This window comes from Terrapene carolina, unplaced genomic scaffold (assembly GCF_002925995.2).
Source record: "Terrapene carolina triunguis isolate 2854851 unplaced genomic scaffold, T_m_triunguis-2.0 Scaffold23, whole genome shotgun sequence".
In the NCBI taxonomy this organism is placed as follows: domain Eukaryota; kingdom Metazoa; phylum Chordata; order Testudines; family Emydidae; genus Terrapene; species Terrapene triunguis.
In genome coordinates this window covers 30,073,753-30,097,882 of record NW_020664374.1, presented here as the reverse complement: position 1 = coordinate 30,097,882, position 24,130 = coordinate 30,073,753, and the positions used below count along the sequence as shown (strand labels likewise).

Sequence of the window (24,130 nt, the reverse complement as noted above, 5' to 3'; positions counted from 1 at the left end):
TTACCTGGCTTACCAGTTCTCACAACATAGCTCGGTCTTGAGCAGCCTGGTCCATCAGCAGGCGATTAGTCTCTTGCTGCAGCCGCACTGCCTCCTGTTGAGCGGCTGCCTGGACACGGGTAGCCTCCTGCTGGGCCGCCGTAGCTTGTATTAGTGCCCACACTACGTCATCCATTGTGGTGAAAAAATAAATAAATTCTCTTTTTTTTTTAATCACCCTCCTTCTTCCGCCGCGCTGTGCACCCCAAATCCCACTTCTGACACCAGTTGTGACAACGTTCCTCCTCTACCTTGGTGGGTCCTGCGCTTATTGGCGGATTTGCTCGCTTCACAGATTCATCCTGTGGGTCAGGAACAGTCCAGAGACCTTTCCCTCTGGTAGAAGCTATAGTCCAGGTCAATTCCTCCTGTGTTTGATCAGGAGTTGGGAGGTATGGGGGGAACCTGGGCCTGCCCTCTACTCTGGGTTCCAGCCCAGGGCCCTGTGGACTGCAGCTGTTTAGAGTGCCTCCTGGTACAGTTGCACGACACCTACAACTCCCTGGGCTACTTCCCCGTGGCCTCCTCCCAACACCTTCTTTGTCCTCACCACCGGACCTTCCTCCTGATGTCTGATAACGCTTGTACTCCTCAGTCCTCCAGCAGTACGCCTACTCACTCTCAGCTTCTTGCACACTTCTTGCTCCCAGTTCCTCTCACACACTTCCTCTCCCCTGGCTTGACTGGAGTGAGCCCTTTTATAGCATCAGAGGGGCCTTAATTAGAGTCAGGTGCTTAACTGCCTCACCTGACTCTTAGCAGGTTAATTGGAGTCAGGTGGTCTATTAGCCTGGAGCAGCCCCTGCTCTGGTCACTCAGGGAACAGAAAACTACTTATCCAGTGGCCAGTATATCTCCCTTCTGCTACTCTGCTTTTCCCAACTGGTCTGGGTCTATCACAATATATATTCATGCATAGTCAGCAAGGATTATTGATCAACACTTTTTTTATTTAAAGTTGTTTGTTTACATTTTACTATGTGCAAGTCTTATGTTTACATAAGCAATAAAAGCATTCTAAAATCAATTGACTTCATAATTCCATATTTTAAATATTATTCCACTATTTGTAGTCTGCCTGTGTATTGTGCCTTCTGTGAAACAATATTTAATCTTTCTTAAAATAGAATAATAAATACAGCAAAACCCACACAGAAGACTTTAACTTAATAGCCTATTAAGGAGCATGCTTTGCCTTTTACCTACAGAGGTTTATTCTGTAGACTTTCATCATGTTTGAGTGGACAAACTGATTAGTAAGCCCTAGCATTTATGTTAAAGTCAAAATTGCACTGATTTGTTTCAACACACCACTGTGTTTGTTGTAATAATAATAATACCTAGCTCTTATAGAGCACTTTTCCTCTGATCTCAAGGTAATACAAAATGAAGAGCGTCTGCCTGGGACAGGATGTGGTGCTAAAGTATTTTATAGCACTAAATTTAACTTAAAGCTAACACATAAAAGGCTTGCACAAGGTGTGGTAATATAAGAGGTTTCCTTACTGTGATGGAAGTGGCTAAGTTCAACAGAGATGCTTAAGAACTGAATATATACTTACCTGAAATGATCCTATATTACTGTTTAATCCATAATGCATTAACTAATGCATGAAAGGGTTAAAATATGTTACAGTATCATGTCACCCTGTGTAATAATAGTAATTCTTCAAAGAAAAGTAAGTTTCAATGGATCCATGCTCTTGGTTTTCATGCCTGAGTCATGAGATTCACAATTCAGCAAGTTTAAAAGAATTTAGAACCCTTCGGAGGTTCGCTGATTATATGACTGAAGGGTGCAGATGGATGTCACAGCCTCTAACTTCCAGTTCCTTTTTTCTGCTACAGCAGGAAGTTGAATAGCTGTACCCTCTAGCAGTTTTTATGGGGAAAATGATTGGTTTATTATTGATTTTTCTTTTTCTAGGGCATAGCCTTGAGATAAAACAACTTGATTCCTCCCCTCCCCGCCTCAGGAATCTGTATATTTAATATCTCATGTTTTTTTTCTGTTGACATTCATTTCTGTTCAAGATCCATATGCTGTAATTGTACAACATTTAATAAAAAAAAAACTACATTCATAAAACATTTAAAGTTGCAAAGCTAAGCGCTCAGAAATGATGAAACTACTTGTAGTGTTGCACATGAAACTTTAATTCTCCCTCCATTAGAATATGACCATCTTTTTATTCCGTTTGTACAGCACCTAGCATAGGGGTCCTGATCTATGACTAGGACTCCTAGATGCTACGGTAATATAAATAAATAATAGAAATGAAAGAATAAATACTATGTAATCATGTAACTATATATTGTAATATATACACACACAAGGCAGAATTAAGGGTTGCACATAATTGATCTAATTATTGAAGAATATTGTTATGCAATCTTTGTGTTGTCATATTCAGATTTTTGGTTGCTTATCTATGAAACCTTCATGTTTTCTGAGTATTGTTATTATGATGGAATATAATTAATTGTTCAATTACTTTATCCATTTAAAATAGAAATGGAATGTCAATAACAAAAAACAACCCCCTGCCCCCAACCTGCTCTAGCCAAGGCACATGTCATTCACTTAAACAGCCAGTCATTTGCTGCAGCTGTGCAGTGCTCAGTGCTAGCCAGGAGAGTGCTTTGTGTTGGGCTGGTCCTCTGGTGCAAATTAGCTCAGCTGCTCTGAAAATGAGGCCACTTCTACTTAGGGTCCTAAATACAGATTTAGGAGTGCAGTTTTCAAATGGGCCTAAATTACCTGGGAGCACAAGTCCCTTTTGAAAAGCACATAGTAGGAGCCTAACTTTTAGGCTCAAAGATTGAAAAATTTGGCTGTACTATGGAATGGATTAGGGGAAGTCCATGGCTGATAAGCTGGAGGTGTTGGTTTGGGAGGGAAGTCTGATGGTATATTGTGTGAATGACTGTATGGCTGTGCTTTCACTAGGGTAACAGGGTGGATAGAGGAAAGGTTGGCTGTCTATGGTAGAAATGAAAGAGGTTCATAGGCTGGTTTAGAGTAGAAGGAAAGAATTGTAGGGCATTGGGATAGCCTGGCTTTAGGTCAGCAGAGATTCAGAAGACATGATTTGATTGTGTAAGAAGAGGGGGGATTGGGAGTAAAATACTTTTAATATGGCTTATTTTGCATTGATAGTGCATGGTTTAAAGTGGTCTTGCTTTCTTCCCACCACTCTATGGGGGCTAAAAATAGAAGATAGAGAGGAATAATAATTTAAGTAGGTTTGCCAGACAACCTGAAATTTTCTTTTGACTGTTTGATCATGTGCCATGATGATACATGTGAAGTTTTTGCATTTTTAAGTGATGTTAAAGTACCATAAATTGATGCAATGACATGGTATTGAAGATGCAGGTATTGAAACATTCTGTCCCAACATTGTAACATGATACGGGTTTTTGAGTATCCCCTCCCCCAAGTCGAGTCTTTCAGATTTTATGGGTCTACAGTAAGATGGCCCTGTACAGTTACACTGTTGTATGCACACACTTGAGGTGCTTTGTGAGGCCCCCAAACACATCGAATGCAGGTATTTCTGCATATTTTCACCTTAGAAACTGTTGCAACATTAATAGAACTTTATTTTTTTCTTTGGTGGTGGTATAATACTTAACCACCCATCTGGGTGTTTAGAAGCTCTGGGTAGTTAGACTGGGGAAATCCAGCTAGAGCCAAGGTCAAAATTCCTACTTCACCTGTTGGATTTGCAGTGTTTAAGAACCAGACAGCTAGAGGTTAAGTATCTGCAGGAGTGGACACAGCTGGATCTCATGGGGAAAAAAATCATGGCTCAGTTAGCAGATATAAAAGGAAAAAGCAGAAAGGAGTAACTAGTAGGGGGGAAAGCATGTACACAAGCTGATAAAAAATTGTGGTGTTCTGCTAAAACCTCCCAAGAAATGGAAAGGCTTTTGATGGGGACCCTGCAAAGCGAAGACTTTGTATTTGAACCTGTTTATAGCCAGGAAGGGATGTTCTGTACTGGGACCTGCTGCTGCTGTTGGTGTGGGAGTGCCCGGACTGTGACAGCTTGCTTAACAGTGTTATCGTTTGCACTCTGTTTAAATCATAACTTCACTTTTTATTTTGGTACTGAAACTCTACAGACTTTCATCCTCAAGTCTGTAGCTGCTTTGAGGAAAGCAGCAGCTTACACTGAAGTGCTTCTGACTGTACCAGCAGAGCCTTTGTAACTAGAAAGCTGCCTGCTGGGCTTGAGGTTGATGTGACTTCAGCAAAAACAAGTGGAGCTGTGTTTAACTTTGTGCTTCTGGGGACTCCATTTTTTCTCATTGGAGTTATTACTTTGAGAAGTTGAAGTCTTCTTTTTTTTTTTTGTTCCTAATAGTTTTATGAAAATTTTTGTTTCTGTTGAAGTTATGTCTTTTTCAAACCCAAAGGACACTTTTCAGCCAGTCAGTTAAAAAGACACTTACAGTGCAGTTAAAGCTGGTTATTTGAAGACAGATGTTTTATTTAAAGCCATTAGACTTTGGCTGGCATTTTCAAAAGGGCACAAGGGAGTTAATTTCAATGGGATTTGTGATCCCAAGTCCTTTGGGCGCCTTTGAAAATCCCAGCCTATGATGTTCTACTGCAGTTAAGGTAGTGTTATAAATACTATCAATGGGCACTGATTGTGCCTCGTTATAGTTACAGCTGACTTCTTGTTAGAGTGAATTTGAAACTGAATTTATCTTTGAATTTAAACTACATCAGAATCAATGCAACTGAAACTTCACATACAGGTCATTTTTTAGTTTATGGGAAGTTTGGGGTAATTAAGACAAAGTGCTTCCTTGAAATAAATTGTCCAATTTTTTGTTTTTTTTTTAAAAAATATTGTTCTAGTTTTTTTTTTTTTTTTAACCTCTCATGAAATGTTCATTTAAAAGTGCCTTGCTTTAGGTTTTAAGGGATTTGTAAGTAGGATTGGAGAAGATAATTCAACGGGTAAGCCTAAGAATTCAAAACATCCAGGTGTATGTGTAAACACAGATATATATTTAAAAATAACACCTATTTATGTTTTGTTAAGTGTATATAATATCCACCTTGGGTTCATAATACATCTGTTTGTGTGCTTTATGTAAAAACACTAGTTTGCGTGCTTTGCAAAGTATGCATGACCCGACAAGTGGTGGCTGGGATAGAATGGCTGGCAAGAAACCACAACGGTTTGACCTCAGAAATGTAGATGAGGGAAAACCACTTGCAGCCACTTTTTCCCCATCCTTGTGTTAAGTAGACGTATAAAAATCAATGGAACTATTTAAGGAATAAGGCTCTTGTTTAGGTAAACATCCCTCTTCAGGAAAGTAAGGAGATCCATGCCAGTACACAGCTAAGTTCTCCCAAACAACCTTAACTTTGACCCCATGATGCCCAAATGGAGAACTATCAGAAACTCAGACCTGCTTAAGGAGGGAGCTTTATAAATTGGCTTTTCCTGAAACTGATGATTGAAATAAATGTGTGGCTACATCTTAACAAAACGATTTATTGTTTTGTTTGCAGTGGTAGTATGCAATTGGAGTTTGATAGTTTGTTTCCTGTTTTTGGTTCTGCAGGATCAGAAAGAAAACTCTCTTTAAAATTTCAGTAAGTGTTTCTGTGGTGCTGCCTTTAGGGTCTTTTCTTATAAATTAGGATAATTATTCCCCCGCCCCCCCAGTATGTCCAGTATTAACAAGAGGAGGAATTACTTAATTCCATGGATTTCAACAGCTGTGGGCAAAATTAAGTGGACAAATTTGTAAACACCATGAAATATCCCCAAGGAAAACTCCCACATCACCTGGCAACTTGACTACCATATAGCAAATGATGGAGTATTAGGTAGTAGTGTAGCACAAGCTTTGGCTGTGGTCACTAGAGGTATAGTTAACATAACAAGTATTTCCCATAGTATGCTAGATATGTAGTTTTCTCTGGCTAACTGATTTGAATAATTGTCTAGAATCAGACTGGCATTCTGGTTTAATGTGATTATCTTATCCCTCTTGTTGTTCAGTTTGTGTGGTTAGTGCTGTTGTGCAGTAGTAGCATTTTTTTGGAATCCTGGTCAGTTGTGCTTTTAAGAAAGAAGCAGAATCTGGATGAGATTATTGTGCCCAGAGGAGGGTGAGTGGGCGTGGCCAGTTTTCTCAGATTTTGAGAAAGCAATGTCATATTTAAAGGACGAAAAATTGTGAGAATACAAAATCCCTGCAAACTCTAAAACATTCGTCTGAATGGTTGAGGTGACTGCTGGACAAGTGGAGCAGTAGAAAAGAGAGAAAAAAGTTTGCCAGGAAAGTTCAAGTTATTGTTAGTATGTGATCACGTAATTAAGATACCTTTTAACAGAATGGAAATCAAGTGCACTTGGCAAACTATTTTTTCCCCCAGGACTCCTGCCTCATTTAGTACACAGGATGGAACCGTTCTTGGAATGAATCAGGGCTGTGAAGTGAAAAGGCAGTTGAATGCTGCCCTAGAGAACTGTCTTCTATCACTGCCTCTGCCACAGAGTTGCTATATGTTGTTGGGCATGTCACACAAGCCACAATTTTCACAGCTGGCTATTATGTGTTCCTCATTTTCTGGGTACCCAACTGGAGACACCTGGGGTCATATTTACAGAAGTGCGGAGTAGAATTGATCAAATAATTGATTTACTGGTTTGGAAGCCAGATGGAAAAATCCTCTTCCCCCTCCCAAATTGCTCCACCCCCCACGTTTTTCTTGATGAAACAAACAAACAAAATGGAAAAATTTTGATCAGGTCAAATTATTTTCAATGTTGATCAAATCCACATTTTCAAAAATCTTGTTTTTATTTTGTTTGGTCAAAACTAATTGCCAAATTAGATTTGAATTTGCAAATAGTTTTGGTGCCCTGAAAAATGCATATTTTGGTAAATTTAGTATTTGCCAAAATAATTTCACCCAGCTCTAATACTGAGCATTCACAGCTGTAGCTGAAGGCAATGGAAGCTGTGCTCGGAACATGTAAAGTGCTATATAATGCTGAGTACTTTGAAAAATTAAACCCTAAGCATCTCAAATTGTCACCCAAAATTAATGGAGACTTGACAGTTTTGGTCTTCATTTTCCTTACCTCTCTGGGGTGTTGTAAAATAAATTCATTAAAGAACTAAGATACTATGATGAGAGCATCATAGAAAAGGCTATGAGGAAATTAATAACTGTGTTGAGTACAAGGTTTGGATGACGTGCAGTAAATAATGCACGGGGACACACATTGAGTAATTAAGATGAAGAGAAACACTGAATAGTGCTTATTCAGTGAGCACTCTCCAACCTGTGCACTGATTGAGGTATGGGTCATGTGAAAAATTAGTATCTGATCAGGTAATGAGACCAAGTTAAGGCAACCATAAATCTGATATTTCCTAAATGAGTGTTTGACTTTCCGAACTTAATGGGTTTTTTTTAAATTTAATTATTTTGGATGTATATATATATATAGGATGAAATCCTGGCCCCGTTGAAGTTAATGTAAGTTTTGTCATTTATTTCTGTGGAATCGTAATTTCACCCTAGAAGTTTTTTGTGTATTTGCAGATGAGATGTGAGAGGCATTTTTATGTTGGAAACAGTACAGGGCTTTGGAATCTGGTATGTTGAATTTATATTTTAAGATATTGGAGTCCATTATTATGTTGATTTAGAGGGCCCATAGGACTTTGAGTACATGACAGTACAGGTAGAGATGGGTGGTTTCACATTTCATGGTGCTTAAGAATGGATATATGTCTCATCAACTGCAAGAAATATTTTATTTTTCAATAATTTTGAAAAAATGCCAGTATTTCAAAAAGTTTCCTGCTAATAAACAATATAAAAATGGGTTCCAAGTTTCCAGGACAAGTCACTTGTAACAATTTTTTTTCTTCCTAACTTATCTTAGTAGACACTATATGTAGTACAGCAGCTTGTTTTCATGTTAGTCTGTATTTTGAAAACAAAAGCAATATGCTTGATTAGAAAGTTCTTATCAGGTTTGTGACTTCAAATGATTTATTTTAATTATGTTCGTATATTTGTTTGATCCATTTTTCATTAGCTTATCCTGGGACGTATGAAGCTGAAGTGCCAGTGTTTCTGAATGATAACCCATCTCACTGCAAATTATTAACTCTGTCTAGTACTGTCAAGTCACCTAAGATAAACTTCGATCCCCCGTTTTTGATATTGATGCCTGTTCCTCTGGATATGAAAACTGAGATGTATGTCAATATTATTCCAAAAGACTACTCAAGGTAAATCTTCACTTCAATTCCAGATTAGTTTGCCATAAACACCATAATTATCATGCTTCCTCTGTTTTCCGCTGCAGGAGGTACTTGATAATTGCTATGTGGGTTGGTGTTCATATCACTGTCTGCTCAATGGAGGAAAATGCAATACTTAGCAGGAAATAGTGATAGTTAACAGCATTTTATCCTCATGATGTATCATTTCTCTACTAGCTCTGTGCTCCAGAAATGTGTCCGTCCATCAGTACAGGACAGATTGTCACACTTTTTGTACTTTTTTGGAAAGCAAAGCAGAACTATTGAAAAAAGCAGCAGCTGTGAGAGCTTCTCAGTGACTTCAGTCTGAGATTCACATCAGAAACTGGTTGGGTTTTTTTGGTGTCCTAATTAGATGAAAACATTGTAGCTGTTATTTTTCTCTGGCAAATTGATTAGAAATCCTCAAACAGTTATTTTGGGTTAATATGATTTTGTTATACACATCGTTGAGTTACACTGGATGTACTATGATTTCATTATCTATGCAAGGCTGTATTATATTTCAACAAAACAAACACATTAATCTAAAAGTGTCTATAAATTAGATTTATTAATGATTGCGCCTTTTTATTCATTTTTTTTAGATCTCCAAATATAACACCGTTAAACTGAAGATTTGAAAACAAACAAAATCTTTCCTTTAATCTCCATGCTGTATAGCAAAATGTATTAGTCCAGAGCTGGTGCAATATTTGGTTAACAGATGTCTCCCTGAGTCCTTTATCATGGATTTTGTACCATATAGCATTGTACAGCTTAATATTTTTGAATACTAGGGCTTGGTAATGGTATCCAGAGCTTTTAAATTTTAGGGCACTAGTTCAAATACAGCTCAAAGCAATAGTGGTTAAAGTTAAGATCCGATAGGTTTTTGTTACCTGTGTTAAATGATGGTATGATCTCACCATAGTTTCCAGTGGATAGGTGCTAACATATCAAAACTAATACCACAGTTGTTAGGCAGAACTTGAATTGCTCCCTTCCCTAGTACTAGTCTCTCCAGGCAAGAGTTGAGGCACACTGGTATGACAAGTCTTAGGAAGCTTGTACTTCCTCTACTTGTGATACATTTTTTCTGTGGTTAAATAGTAAATTTCATTTTCCAGTACAGTTAGTGGCACGTTTGTATTGCAGTGTCAGAGATCTGAATGAACATCTGACATCCACTTTCCTACAGATGATGGTCATTTGTAGATGGGGTGAATTTCCTAGGATTTCTGTTGAGAAATAGTCATTTATTGGATGACTTTTGTCAATAATACCACAACTGGATCAAGCCGGACTCCATATGGGTCTGGGGATCCACTTACATAGATTTGATTGCAAGATTGGGGCCTAAATTCGTGGGACCAGGGGAAGTATTTCAAAATGTCTCTGTCCAGGAGGTTCCATTTTGTGCAAATAGATATATAGTAAAAGCTCTTTTGAACAGTAGAACAATTAAATCAATATAGAGGAAACAATTGAAGCGTTAATACAATTAAATCAATATAGAGGAAAGCTTTAGCAATAGGTGATTTTTAAGGAAACAAATAGAAGTAATACTTAGGCCTTAGGTATAACAATGGTCTGTAAAAATTCTTCCATAGAATGCTGAGTTGCAGTGGGTCACTACAGAAAACTAATTGCAGTACATTTGTAAAAGACAAAATGGCACGTTAAATGTTAAAGGACTTATAATTTTTCAGTTAGTTTCAGTTGACTAATAATTTAAAAAACAAATTTGTGTTATGATCATGGTTCATATATCGAGCTGCAAAAAGCAGTTTGATAGATGTGTGACTTAACTTTGTTACTGTTGCCCTTTGGGAACAAACATCATTATTGATTTTTAACACAGGCCGTCAGCACTACAAGTTGAAATTCCAGAGCTTGAACTTGAAGATGGTGACAAGATTAATCCCCTTTCTGTGCAGTTTCCAAGTGGCCAAGTTATTGCAGTCTCACCAGAGGGGACAAATGTAGGACTCACTTGTCATATCAGCTTCAGGTCATCTAGGCCAGTGTCATTTTTAAGGAACATATTCTTCATCGATGATGAAAAAAACAGGTAATGCATTTAAATTAAGTTCATTTGGGGGAAGGAAGGGTACTTTCCATGTTGTGGAGAAGTGTGTAAGACACAAACTTTATGACATAAACTAGCTGAAAAAAAATTACAATGAGTCCCTAATATAAACTAATATATTTGAAAGTAAACCGAAGAAATACATTCTGTTTTGAGCTGGATTCAAGTTCCAAAACATGCTATTCAGCTTTGCCCTTAAGGTTTAAATCATTTCAGAATCTTATACTTTGCTCAGTTTTTCTCTGTTCCCACTCCCTCATATTCACTTTTGAGAAGTGTTCTGTTGAGTAAACAAATCCTACTATTTTTGGTCCAAATTGTTTTGTTTAAAAAAAATCTCCGTCAGATTTTTTTTGTTTTTTTGTTTGTTTTGGTGTTGTGCTTTAAATGGTACTGCAGTCGAATAGGAGGAAGTATCAGCATGAAATATGGTGTTCCTGTCAATTCAGCTTTGTAAAGTGCTTTGCAGTCTTCCAGAATGAAAGCCCCTTATTAACCTAATATATCATCTTTTTAATGCATAATTCATACAATACAATGGAAAAAACCTTTAGAGTCATGAGTTTTGTTACATTCAAACAGAAAGAGGTTATTTATCTCTTCTGCATATTCACCCTGACCCAACCTCTGCTTGGGAGATTTACAGGATGTGCCCAGAGGTTCAACCTTGATCCAGCAAAGTATTGAAGCATGTGAACAGCTCCACTGAAGTGGTGGGACTACTTGTGAACTTAAATTGCTTTGCTGGAATGGGATCTTAGCAAGGAACTGAGGTACAAGTGAGGTGTTGGGGTGTCTCTTGAGTCTTTAGTTCTAGAATGCTGAAACAAAGGGACGTGCTTCCCCAGCAGCTCGCTGCTATGAAATGGGTTCCATTGCTGCCTGACAAGAGATGCATTCCCACAGTTTGGGTCAATGGAGGCAATACATTTGGAGAATAATTATTTGGTATGTAACCTCTTATACACCACATAAGGAATATTGTGTATTGTGAATATTTGTAACTATTGGTGTTGTAAAGATGTTAATTTGTTTGCATTGTACCACCAGAATTAAAAAGCCTCTCTGTTTTTCCACCTCCAAAGAGACAGTGTGTGTTGTAATGGTTTGAATCACGAAGATCTTGAACTCCAGCTCTTGATCTAGTGTTTGGAATGTGATTAGAAGATAAGCAGCTGGAAATTCAATTCTTCTCCTGCATTTCACTGTTGGGGCAAGGGACCTGTTTTGATGGTTTGTCTGTGTTAGGTTAATTGGTATTTTGTGGGTACATGGCAAAGCCTGTCTATTTGGGTGAGCATTGGCGAAAGGCTAAGGCAGTTGAGGATGGGATTTTTGTCTAGTGGGGAAAGTACAATGGGAAGTTTTAGGCTATAAGGGTTACATGACTGTGGATGAAATGGTGTGCGGAAAGGTGAGACGAAGTGCTGCTGCTTTGGTTAATTTTTATTTGCATATCCTATGTTGGGTTTCTAAGTGCATGTCAAGGACGCTCATTGTCAAAGTTTGGATCGGTGTCCTTTGGTATTGAGTTTGTATAAGATTGAAGTCTAATTTAATAAATAATAAATCTTTGTGCCATAAATAAGAGTAGGTCATGGTGGCTGGGCATTCTTGGACCTAGCTGCTTCACAGAGGTGATTTGGAAACACAATGGGCAAGCAGGTTTTGTAGTAAAATCAGGCTATACGTGACTATAAACCTGAATTCTAAAGTGAAGGACTATGGTTGTATTTTAAGAAGGCAACTTACTATTTGTGTAGATTAAATTAAATGAGTCATGAGAAGTTATACTAATATTTATCTAAGATGACCTTAATTTACAACCCATCTTTCCAGTTAATTTGTAGTTTTTGTTTGTTTTTGTTTTTGTTTTTTAAACTGATGATCTCAGTTTTTGCTTATTTAACTGCCCTCAACCAGATTGACAGACTTCTTATTCCGCAGGGCTGATGCAAGTAAAAGCAGGTAGAAAAGCTGAGACTCTCTTGCCCAAGTGTTCAGAAAATAGAAGGGGTGTCACACTTAGCTGCAAAATCTAGATCCTTCACTGTGGGAAAAATCACTACAATACTTGGAAAAAAATATCAATGAGAATGTTGCATGTTTGATGGTCTCCAATTTTAATACACATTACACTTTTATTTTATTTTATTTATTTGACTACACAAATGCTTTAGTAGGACTTATGTAACAGCAAATTTGGCCTCCCGCACCATGAAAGTGACAGAAGATAGAACCCAATGCAGTTCTGTTATTTATGGTGGGAGGAGAGAAATAAATGCCAGGATCTCAGACAAAGGGTCTGAAGTAGAGCTGGGCAAAATTTCTTCAGGCAGTAGTTTATTCATCAAAAAATGCAGTTCTGGGTTAGCTAAAGCTGTTTGTGAATTCGGTCAAATTTGGCAAATAATTTTGATTGAATAAAAATGGTGTGTGTGTGAAATTCAGAAAAAGTTTATTTTGTTTTCCCATTTTTGAGATGAAACACTTTGACTTTTCATTTTAAAGCATTTCATTTAGAAATTTAGCTAGATTTAACTACACCCCTCATAAAAGAGGAGGAGGCCCCCAAATACCCCAAAGTGAAATGCAACATTTTGTTTTGGGTCAAACAAAATATTTCATTTGAGCTTAAATGACTTTTTTCCAGTTATTCTGTTTGGTGAGGTACCAACAAATTTTCATTTCGGGTCGAACCAAAATAATTCTTTTTTCCAGACTTTTTCAGTTTGGCCACCAAACAGAAAATATCAGTTATTTGCCCAGCGGTAGCCTGACATCTATAGGTGCAATGCTGCTGTGCTCTGTTGGTGTTCATTCACTGCTCTGGGTGGAGGCACCTGACAGATCCACCTGCCTTACTCTTACAGAGGTGGAACATAAGAGCTGCGAGGGTTTACTGTAGAGTAGACCCTGTGTTGCAGTAGTGGTTGCAGATTGACTCCACTGCTGGTCTCTGGGGAGCAGATTACTTAGGCCAACCTCTGTAGTCCTTTCTTGTACCAAACCCATAGTGTTAGGCTTGGTGTAGTTCTTGTTTTAGTATCTAAGGGTACATATTTTCTACTGTTTCCTTAACAGAATGCTGCTTATCCCACACTATCTATGGCTTTCCAGCTGTGTGTACTGCACAATATCTTACATGCTAGATCAGGTGAATGAGCAGTTGGTCTGCTCTGAATAGAAAAAGTATCTAACAAAAGTCTGCATGATGGGTAGCTGAATAACTTTAATGAGAAGGAAGATCACAGTAGTGAGGTCCCTGCCTCCATGTCCTCAACTTTCAATTCTTTCTCCTTCCATCTGTCACATCCTACCTGTTTCTACAGCAGGGCCTGTGGAGTCTATGGGGGTGGGGTTATGGACCAATCCTCTTTGACATTTTGCCTGCATGGAGTCTCACTCTTGGGAAGTATGCATGAGCCCTGGAACCTTCTAGGCTACATCTCCACAGCCAGCATCAACGAGTCTCAAAGCCTGGATCCACAGACTAGAGCTCTACAGCCTAGGGAAGGGGGTGGGCATCAGAGCCTGAGCTTCAGCCAGAGCCACAACATCTACACGACAGTTCTTAGCACCGCAGTGGGAGCCTGAGATGTTTGACCTGGGGCTCTGTAACTTGCCGCCGTGGGCTGTGTAGATACCCCTGGTCAGCAGTGTCCATTGTTTTTAAGTGCACTTACGGCACAAGCATTAAATCTTGCACATCATGTGAAAACATGTCTGTCATTGGACATTATTATTGTGTTGCAGTAGTAGCAAAATGCCCAAGTCCAATAAGGGCCCCACTGTACTTGGCATCGTGTGCAAGTGAATTGAAAGGACAATTGTTATCCCACAGAGCTTACATGGAACATCTTATTTCCCCCCTCTCCACGCCAATTACACAAGCTCTGGATCTAATCAGAGTTGTTCTGTTTTCTGCACTCTAGGATCCCTTTTGGCTCTTCAGGATCTTTTAATGCATCTGAACCTTTATGTTCCTTCCCTTATTAATTTTGGAGCAGTCTTGTTCTCATTGCGCTAAACAGGTGATGCCATTTCTTCCTGTATTCTGTAAAATCCACTCCAGACCATGATGATAAAAAGTTTTCTGTCAGAAAGATCCTGATGTCTTTGGGCTATCTGTCCTTTTAGAAATCTTTCATGGCTGACAGACAGTCTGCATCTGGCACTGAATGCTGTTGGAGACAGGATGCTTGATTCATGATCTACTATGACATCTCCAGTGTCCCTGTCGGTCATAATTCAGCTACTTTAATGCAAAATATGTCACTCATGTGTTTGTATTAACTGAAACAAATTGCCTGAAAGTCTTTTTAGGACAAAATAAAAAAGCAGAGATATTTTTTCAGTTGGTGTTCTGTTTCCCTAAATAAAGTATTACAAAATCTCAGGACTGGTTTAATGAAAATGAGTGGACCACTAATGGTTCATTCAGATAAAACAAAATCAAAATATATTTGTTATTAAGCATTTAAAAACTGATTCCACTGAGTGAGTGATCTACCATATATAGTAATTCCACACTTGCTAGGAGGAGGATTACCTTATCTTCAAATAAAACACCTAGACTTTTTAATATGATTTGATTATGCTCCATTGCAAACACAAACTATAAATTAATTGTGTTCACCTACTATTTATAATGTACCTTCATGGAAAAAAGTCATAAATTTACGTGATCAGTGGTACAAAGTGTTTATAGCTTCAGACCTATAACTTGATCACTTTTTAGAGATTTTTACTTTTTGGCAGTATAAGATCTGTTTGTGTAATATATGTTTCCTGCGTGTTAACATACTGTAAAAGTGTTATGGGATGAAATTATTATCAGTTTTACTTAAAGTAGGAAAAGTGCATGTAATAGTGCAGGAAAAGGGAAGTGAAACTATAGGCCTTCATATGCAACTTTCTCTGGCCCTCTGACTTCATGGATTAAAGAGAGTCAAGAGTAGATGACAGCTTTCCCATTTTTTCTTTTGTTTGTTTGTTTTGTTTTGTTTTTACTGAGTTCTTTGGGGTGTGATAAACTCTCTCCAGTGTCAAAAATTGCATAATCTATTTTGCAAGATAGCAACCTCCTTTAGTATGCTCATAAACATCAATTCTAATTTTAATTTTTTGTTTTCAGATGGACACAGTTCATTTATTTCAAAAAATCCTTTCTACTCCTTAAACTTTCAAATTAATGACACATTCATGTTCAGAGTAGAATGTGCCAGATAGGAGAGAACCATTATTGTATCAGTCTTCTCTATTTGTGGATTATTGATATACACAAACTTTCCAAATTGTGCTCTCACAGCAGTGCAACCCTACTGACTGCACCACTGTACAAGAGAGCAGAAGTCGTTTGCATATCTTATTTTTAGTGTTGGTTACTGTTACACAGATATTAAGGTTTATTTTATTGTTCACCATACAATGGCTAAATCTAAGGCATTATTAAAAAATCAGATGACCATAAAAAAAAGCTTGACTGTGAAATATTTGAGAAACTTAACAGAAGAACAGCCATATTAATAGAAAATATTGAAAGATAATTTTTCATATATTAAAAAAAAATACTTCTCTCCTCCCCTTCCTCCCCTCTGACCTCCCCAGGTTCTCGCTTCAGGTTGCTGCCACAGCAGAGAACTGCCTTCTTACTGTATATCCATACCTGGCATTCCACTGCACAGACCAACAAATTGTCTTGAGTAGTGGTAAGGGTAGTGAACATTTCCTCACTTAATCTTTTTAATTGTTATTACATTGTAATTATATTAACCACGATAGTCTATCTATAATTTTTATCATGATCATAGCTACTTATTTAATTAAGGAAGTATTTTTACTTGGTACTTAGAAGGGAATATACTCATAATGAGATTTTTATAATATGTTGGGATTCATACAGATTCAGGCTTGTTCTTATTGAAAGTAGGGGGACAAAATAAGTTGGCTATTTATTGAAAAATGTCTGACAAGCCTACAATTTTTAGAATAATTGTGCTAATATTGGAGTAAGAGTAGAAAAGATAACATAACTACATGGAGGAAAATAAATTAATTTAAATTAGGCGAACAGAGAGCTATGGTTGACAGGCAGTTTCTGTGCCACTTGCAATTGGACTTTTTAAGAAAAAACAGCACAGAAGAAAGCAGCATAATTGAATGGTAAAGTTATTACACAGTATATAATAGTTGAAAATGGTGTTCAGTATTTTTGAGATTCTGGAAAAGACATGCGATTTTTTTTTTTTGTAACGTTTTGTTCAAATATATCTGGAATACTGTGAAAATACTGGAAAAAATCAGATTGGTTAGTGTCAAAATTAGTGTAAAATAAGTCAACTTGCATGGATGGACCCTTCTTACTTAAAGGGGATGTCCATGCTTTAGAATCCGGTTACAACCATTGAAATTATCTTTGCAGAAAAGTCGAGGTAAGGCAGGCAACTAGAATGTATGCAGTGGTGAAATTGCATTCGGAACCCACTCCAAACAATTCAGCAGCAGGTTTATGTTTGTAATGTGATATAAATGGAGCTAAGATAAAGTCTACTTTGACCACAGTGTGACTCTGTTTTTCAGTTTATTACTTGGGTACAATCCTGTAAATAACAATTTGGGGAAGCAGAGTGCTCTACCTGTGAGAACCCCATTGGATATCAGCGGGGCTGTCTGTGAAGGTACAGAGGTCTGGCTGCATGTTGTAATTTGCAGGGTTGGGGCCCTTACGTTCCTCAGATTAACAAGAGCAGGTTGCTCAGATGCTTTAAAAACCAAACAACATGATCTGTGTTTGTGATGATTTGGGACCATTCACCATTATTCATTTGTATTCGGGCTCTCAAGTGATTAAAAAAATTTATCGTGATTAGTCGCGCAATTAAAAAAAATAATTGGGATTAATCGCATGATTAATCGCACGATTAACCATGCTGTTAAACAATAATAGAATACCATTTATTTAAATATTTTTGGATGTTTTCTACATTTTCAAATACATTGATTTCAATTACAACACAGAATACATTGGCTGGGAACAGCGAACCGTGGCCACTGGGAGCTGTGGGCGGCCGTGCAAATGTAAACAAATGGTCTGGAGGCCCGCAAGCGGATTACCCTGACAGGCCACAGGTCGCCCACCACTGCTCTAAAGTTTTACATTGTTTTGCTTTTGAGTGCAGTTACTTTACAAACAAAAAAAAAATCAAAATTTGTAAATTGCACTTTCATGATAGAAATTTCACTACAGTACTTGTATGAAGTGAACTGAAATATACTATTTCTTTTATCATTTTTACAGTGCAAATATTTGTAATCAAAATAATAATATAAAGTGAGCACTGTACACTTTGTATTCTGTGTTGTAATTGAAATCAATATATTTGAAAATGTAGAAAACATTCAAAAATATTTAATAAATTTCAGTTGGTATTCTATTGTTTAACAGTGCGATTAAAACTGCAGTGAATCACAATTAAGTTTTTAATCAGATTAATTTTTTTGAGTTAATTGTGTGAGTTAACTGGAATTAATTGACAGCTCTGATTTGTATCTCTAGTTTTTCTTATCTCGGTAGAAGTTTGAAGCTGAATCAGATAGAATTGAGTAAAACCTCAAAAATGATCCCACTAAGGAGGATCCTCAGTTGCCCATAAGACTCAACTGAACTGATGTTCAGAATTTATTCAGATGCCTCTGAATCCTGCAAGAATCCGGAATGAGTAGCTGCCTGAACCTTGCAGAGTCTTCAGTGACTGCAGATTTTGTTTTCCTTCATGAGACTAGAAGGGAGCTCTGTTAGATCTGAAGAGCTGTTTTCCCCTGGGCCTGAGGGGGGTTGAACTAGGGCTGCTGTATTCATTCCTTGCAGCCACTTGGTTCCCACCTAAGTAGCGGTGACCTGTAGAACCTGTACAAAGGTGACTAGCCTAATGGGAAGAGAGATGAGGCCCTTTGCCAGGTCCTTAAACCTGTTTATGGGCTGCTGCTTATCTTTCCCAGTTATGCCTGCTAATGCTTCAGCCCCAAGGCATAGCTCTGTCCAAAAAGATCACTTGCAGCGGCCCACCAGAGCCCAGCACTACCACTCCACAACAGCCATCCTTCAAACCTGCCTATTTCAACCCGGCAAATTGTGTGCCTAAATCTGGTCCCACATAATATGTAATCTATATATATTTTTAATCTGAATGGTGTGAGGTACCACTGAAACAGTATCTTAAAGAAATTTTGTTTTACTGTGCTACAGAGAGATTGGTGGTCCTCTTTTACAATTTCATTGTAGTCAATTGCAGGATTGATGCTGTGATTTTTTTTTTTTTTTTTTTTTAATGAAGTCTTCTATTTGAAACCTGTATTTTGTTCTGTAATAGAACATGTTTGGAAAGACTATCTACCCTATTACTAGAGAATGCATTGTTGTACTACACTGTTCACACTGTATATTTGACCCTGTATAGCTCCCTTAACTTGTTCTGATGTTTAAGATTGTTGAATGGCTATGTTTTTCTCATAAATTGCAATTGTGTGACATATATAGTATGTGCAGTTCCAATGGGGTAAAAATACCTATTTGTTTTTCGAAGGGCTGCAGGGTTAATTGATTAAACTGGTGCTGACTCTGATGGCAATCACTTCAAGAGTAATGAAACTGTTACTAATTTCTCTTCCGTTTAATGCCTGTATGTTGAGCCACTGTGCCCTGCCCAGCATAGTGTATTTGGCCTTCCAGTGGATATGACTGTACTCCTGCTCTAACCTATTGAGTATTTAATGTAATTTGTTCATTTTTCTTCTTCAAAGGTGTGTAGAACAGACCGTCACTCTTGAGTCCTACATGCCCCTTGTGCTTTTCTTACATGATGTAAAACTTTTAGTTCAGCTTAGCTTGTTTATCTTGATCTTTTTGGGCAAACTACTAATTTGACTTACTGGGGTAATTTAATTTTTTTATGAAATTTTTAATATGTTAAGAAAGGAAAATAACTTTCAAAGAATTCCAGTCAAATCTTTAGGCCTTTTCAACATGAGGCAACAATCAACAATGTAATGAAGCCAATATGGATATTTTCATTGACTTTAATGGTAGCTAAATTGAGCTCTCAGGTTCAAATTCTTTTGTGATCACCTCATGGTTCTTCTGATTGAGAACTGCAGTCCTTCATAGTTGAGATAGCACTAGTGTCTCTTGACAAGGCATATTTTTGATGCAAACCCCTTTACAAGTCAAAACAACAAATCCTCATGGGTGTTTTTGTTTGTTTGTTTTTGTTTTTTTTACAATTAAAGTCTGAAAGGCACACTATTATCTCTTCCGAAAGTCTTGAACAAATTTAATAATCACGGTTTCTGACTAAAGACTTAAATGACTCCAGTTTTTCCCAAGCACAAAATTTCACACATGGGTAGATTTGGACATGAACCATTGTAAACGTAGGAGCCAAAGAAATTAAAATGGTTAAACTGGGTATGATTTTCCATCTGGTCCCTGACTGAACACAGAGGACACTTATGGGGATAATGACCCAACACTAATAGCCCCAACACTAATAGCCCCAAACCAGCAAAGAACTTCAGCACTTGCTTAATGTTAAGCATGTGAGAAGTCCCATTTTTAGCTCCCTTTAAGTCTCAAAGAATGTTTTATAAAAATGTTCAAGACTTTCAGAACAAATACTAGTTGCCCCTAAGACTTTAACTGTACAAAATATAAAGAATGAGACTGTTTACATTCTTAAAGTGAAACATGTGCTTTGGTGGATTGGAGCTTAAAGGAGGAATTGCTGTGCAGGACTGAAGCTACATGCCCTCAATTTCTAGGCCTGACAAGTCAACCAACTCCCTCTGCAGTTCTATTTCATAGAACTGGAAGGACCCTCGAGAGGTCATCTAGTCCAGTCCCCTGCACTCATTGCAGGACTAAGTATTATCTAGACAATCCCTGTCACGGATTGAAGTGTCACGAGAGGAAGTTTTGGAATTAATTGATAAACTTAACATTATCAAGTCACCGGGACCTGATGACATTCACCCAAGAGTTCTGAAAGAACTCAAATGTGAAGTTGCGGAACTGTTAACTAAGGTTTGTAACCTGTCCTTTAAATCAGCTTCTGTACCCAGACTGGAAGTTAGCTAATGTAACTCCAATATTTAAAAAGGGCTCTAGAGGTGATCCCGGCAATTACAGACCGGTAAGTCTAACGTCTGTACCAGGCAAATTAGTCGAAACAATAGTTAAGAATAAAATTGTCCGACACATAGAAAAACATAAACTGTTGAGCAATAGTCTACATGGTTTCTGTAAAGGGAAATTGTGTCTTACTAATCTATTAGAATTCTTTGAAGGGGTCAACAAACATGTGGACAAGAGGGATCCGGTGGACATAGTGTACTTAGATTTCCAGAAAGCCTTTGACGAGGTCCCTCACCAAAGACTCTTATGTAAATTAAGCTGCCATGGGATAAAAGGGAAGGTCCTTTCATGGATTGAGAACTGGTTAAAAGACCGGGAACAAAGGGTAGGAATTAATGGTAAATTCTCAGAATGGAGAGGGGTAACTAGTGGTGTTCCCCAAGGGTCAGTCCTCGGACCGATCCTATTCAACTTATTCATAAATGATCTGGAGAAAGGGGTAAATAGTGAGGTGGCAAAGTTTGCAGATGATACTAAACTGCTAAAGATAGTTAAGACCAAAGCAGACTGTGAAGAACTTCAAAAAGATCTCACAAAACTAAGTGATTGGGCAACAAAATGGCAAATGAAATTTAATGTGGATAAATGTAAAGTAATGCACATTGGGAAAAAATAACCCCAACTATACATACAATATGATGGGGGCTAATTTAGCTACAACAAGTCAGGAAAAAGATCTTGGAGTCATCGTGGATAGTTCTCTGAAAATGTCCGCGCAGTGTGCAGAGGCGGTCAAAAAAGCAAACAGGATGTTAGGAATCATTAAAAAGGGGATAGAGAATGGGACGGAGAATATTTTATTGCCCTTACATAAATCGATGGTACGCCCTCATCTTGAATACTGCGTACAGATGTGGTCTCCTCATCTCAAAAAAGATATACTGGCACTAGAAAAGGTTCAGAAAAGGGCAACTAAAATGATTAGGGGTTTGGAACGGGTCCCATATGAGGAGAGATTAAAGAGGCTAGGACTCTTCAGCTTGGAAAAGAGGAGACTAAGGGGGGATATGATAGAGGTATATAAAATCATGAGTGATGTGGAGAAAGTGGATAAGGAAAAGTTATTTACTTATTCCCATAATACAAGAACTAGGGGCCATCAAATGAAATTAATAGGCAGCAGGTTTAAAACAAATAAAAGGAAGTTCTTCTTCACGCAGCACACAGTCAACTTGTGGAACTCCTTACCTGAGGAGGTTCTGAAGGCTAGGACTATAACAGCATTTAAAAGAGAATTGGATAAATTCATGGTGGTTAAGTCCATTAATGGCTATTAGCCAGGACGGGTAAGGAATGGTGTCCCTAGCCTCTGTCTGTCAAGAGGGTGGAGATGGATGGCAGGAGAGAGATCACTTGATCATTGCCTGTTAGGTTCACTCCCTCTGGGGCACCTGGCATTGGCCACTGTCGGTAGACAGGATACTGGGCTAGATGGACCTTTGGTCTGACCTGGTACAGCCTTTCTTATGTTCTTATGACAGGTGTTTGTCTAACCTGCTCAGGGCTGGCCTTACCTCAGGTGCCAGACTGGGTGGGGGGCGCTACTAGGACCCAGAATGTAGAAAATTGTGTCTGCTGCTGGTGCATATGTATTCTCTCTGATCTAGATGCACAGAGATGATGGAGTGCTGTGCTGGAGGAAGAAGGGCACAAGAGACATAACAGGCAGGCAGGAAAAAAGGTGAGACGGAATAACAGAAAGCAGCAGGAGCTGCAGGGAGAGAGAGGAGGAGCAGCCTTTTTTGTACCTCTCTAGCATCTCCACAAGCCTGGACTGATTCACACCAGCTTCTCAGGGAGCTGCCTGTTTCCTGCTGCTTCTGTGAACCCACTTGAGGAGAACAGGCAGTCAACTGAAGTAGTCGGAGCCAGTTAAGCACTTAAGATGCTGATATCTTCCCTCACTCAGGCCCTGCTACCAGCCTGCTTATTTGTCCCCTTCAACTGAGTGTTGAGAGCCACTATAGCTGGCACAGAACAGCAGTCATGAGTGAAAGAAGAAAACACCCCTCTGTGGCAGTATTCAGAAAAAGAAAGAAAGCAAAGGAAGCTTTTCTATCTAAGCAGGAAGGAGCTCTCCTGAGATACATAAACACAAATGTTCACGGTGAGCCTTTTGGCCCCAGTGAGGATGTGAGTGGTGAGGAGATGCCTGATCTTCCAGTTAGTCAGAGTGCAGGTGACCTGTCAGCTACTGCAGCATCCATATCTCCATCTCAAATGAATGTAACCATGCACATTCCTGAAGAAAAGTGTAGATCAGAGATGAGTGTGGTGGAGGCGCAAGAAACAGCTGCTGCTGAGTTTAGTTCCTTAAGTCTAGATGATCCAGGACACTGAACCCACTTGAACAGTAGATTGAGGGACTTCCTTGTACTGCATGGGCCACAGCAAGTGAAAAACGTCATGTTCCCCAAAGACAATGAAAATAGAAGTTTCCATCCAACACATTACTGGCGTGAAATCCCCAATGGTGACAAAGTGGAGAGGCCATGGCGTATGTACTCAAAAACCCAGAATGCTGCATAATGTTTTTGTTGCAAACCCTTCCAGTCTAATGTTCCAGCCACATTGGCTTCTACAGGAACAAAGGACTGGAAAAATCTGGCTAAAAATCTGGCATGCCATGAGAAGGCAGCAAATCACCAGAGAGCATTCCATAGGTGGAAAGAGTTTGAGATGAGACTAAGGTTAAAGGCCACCATAGATGATCAGCATCAAGAGAAGATTGCATCAGAGTCTCTTTATTGGCAAAATGTTCTGAAAAGGCTCATTGTCATTGTGAGAATGCTTGCTACCCAAAACCTAGCACCACGTGGCACTTCAGATCAGCTGTATGTGCAAACAATGGAAACTTCCTTAAAATTGTGGAGCTGATGGCTGAGTTTGATGCTGTACTCCAGGAGCATCTAAGAAGAGTCACCACCCAAGGGATGTACACACACCACTACCTTGGAAAAACAATTCAAAATAAGATCATACAGTTACTGGCAACAAAAGTCAAACAGAAGATTGTTGCAGAAGTAGCAAGATATTACTCTGTTATTCTGGACTGCACACCTGACATCAGCCATACGGAATAAATGACTTTAATGGTGCATTTTGTAACAACAGAACCTAGTGAAAATGTCCCTGCAATGGTGACTGTCAGAGAACATTTTCTAGAATTTATTGACATTGATGATACTACAGGAGCTGGTATGACAAATGTGCTTCTTAAAAAGCTGGAAGATACGGGAATTGCGATAGCTGACATGAGAGGTCAGGGCTACGATAATGGTACCAACATGAGAGGAAAGAACAGAGGAGTGCAGACACAGATCTGAGAGTTAAACCCTCGAACTTTTTTGTCCTATGCAGTTCTTATTCATTGAACTTGGTGGTCAGTGAGGCAGCATCAGCTTCTAGTGAGACTGCTGAATTTTTTAATGTAATTCAAAGCATCTGTGTATCTTTTCTCTGCATCAACTCATCGATGGCAAATTTTGAAGCAACATCTGGGA

The 24,130-nt window shown here is 38.5% G+C and overlaps 1 protein-coding gene across 1 annotated transcript in view; it reads left to right on the top strand.

The window, feature by feature from the left end:
- Nucleotides 1–24,130, top strand: part of LOC113406192 (cilia- and flagella-associated protein 47-like) — a 691,445-nt gene that overhangs the window by 108,793 nt on the left and 558,522 nt on the right. Inside the window, exons 25-27 of the mRNA XM_029910955.1 lie at nt 8,136–8,331; nt 10,208–10,417; nt 16,046–16,146. Of these exons, the coding sequence (XP_029766815.1) occupies nt 8,136–8,331; nt 10,208–10,417; nt 16,046–16,146 (507 nt within the window). The remainder of the gene's footprint in view (nt 1–8,135; nt 8,332–10,207; nt 10,418–16,045; nt 16,147–24,130) is intronic.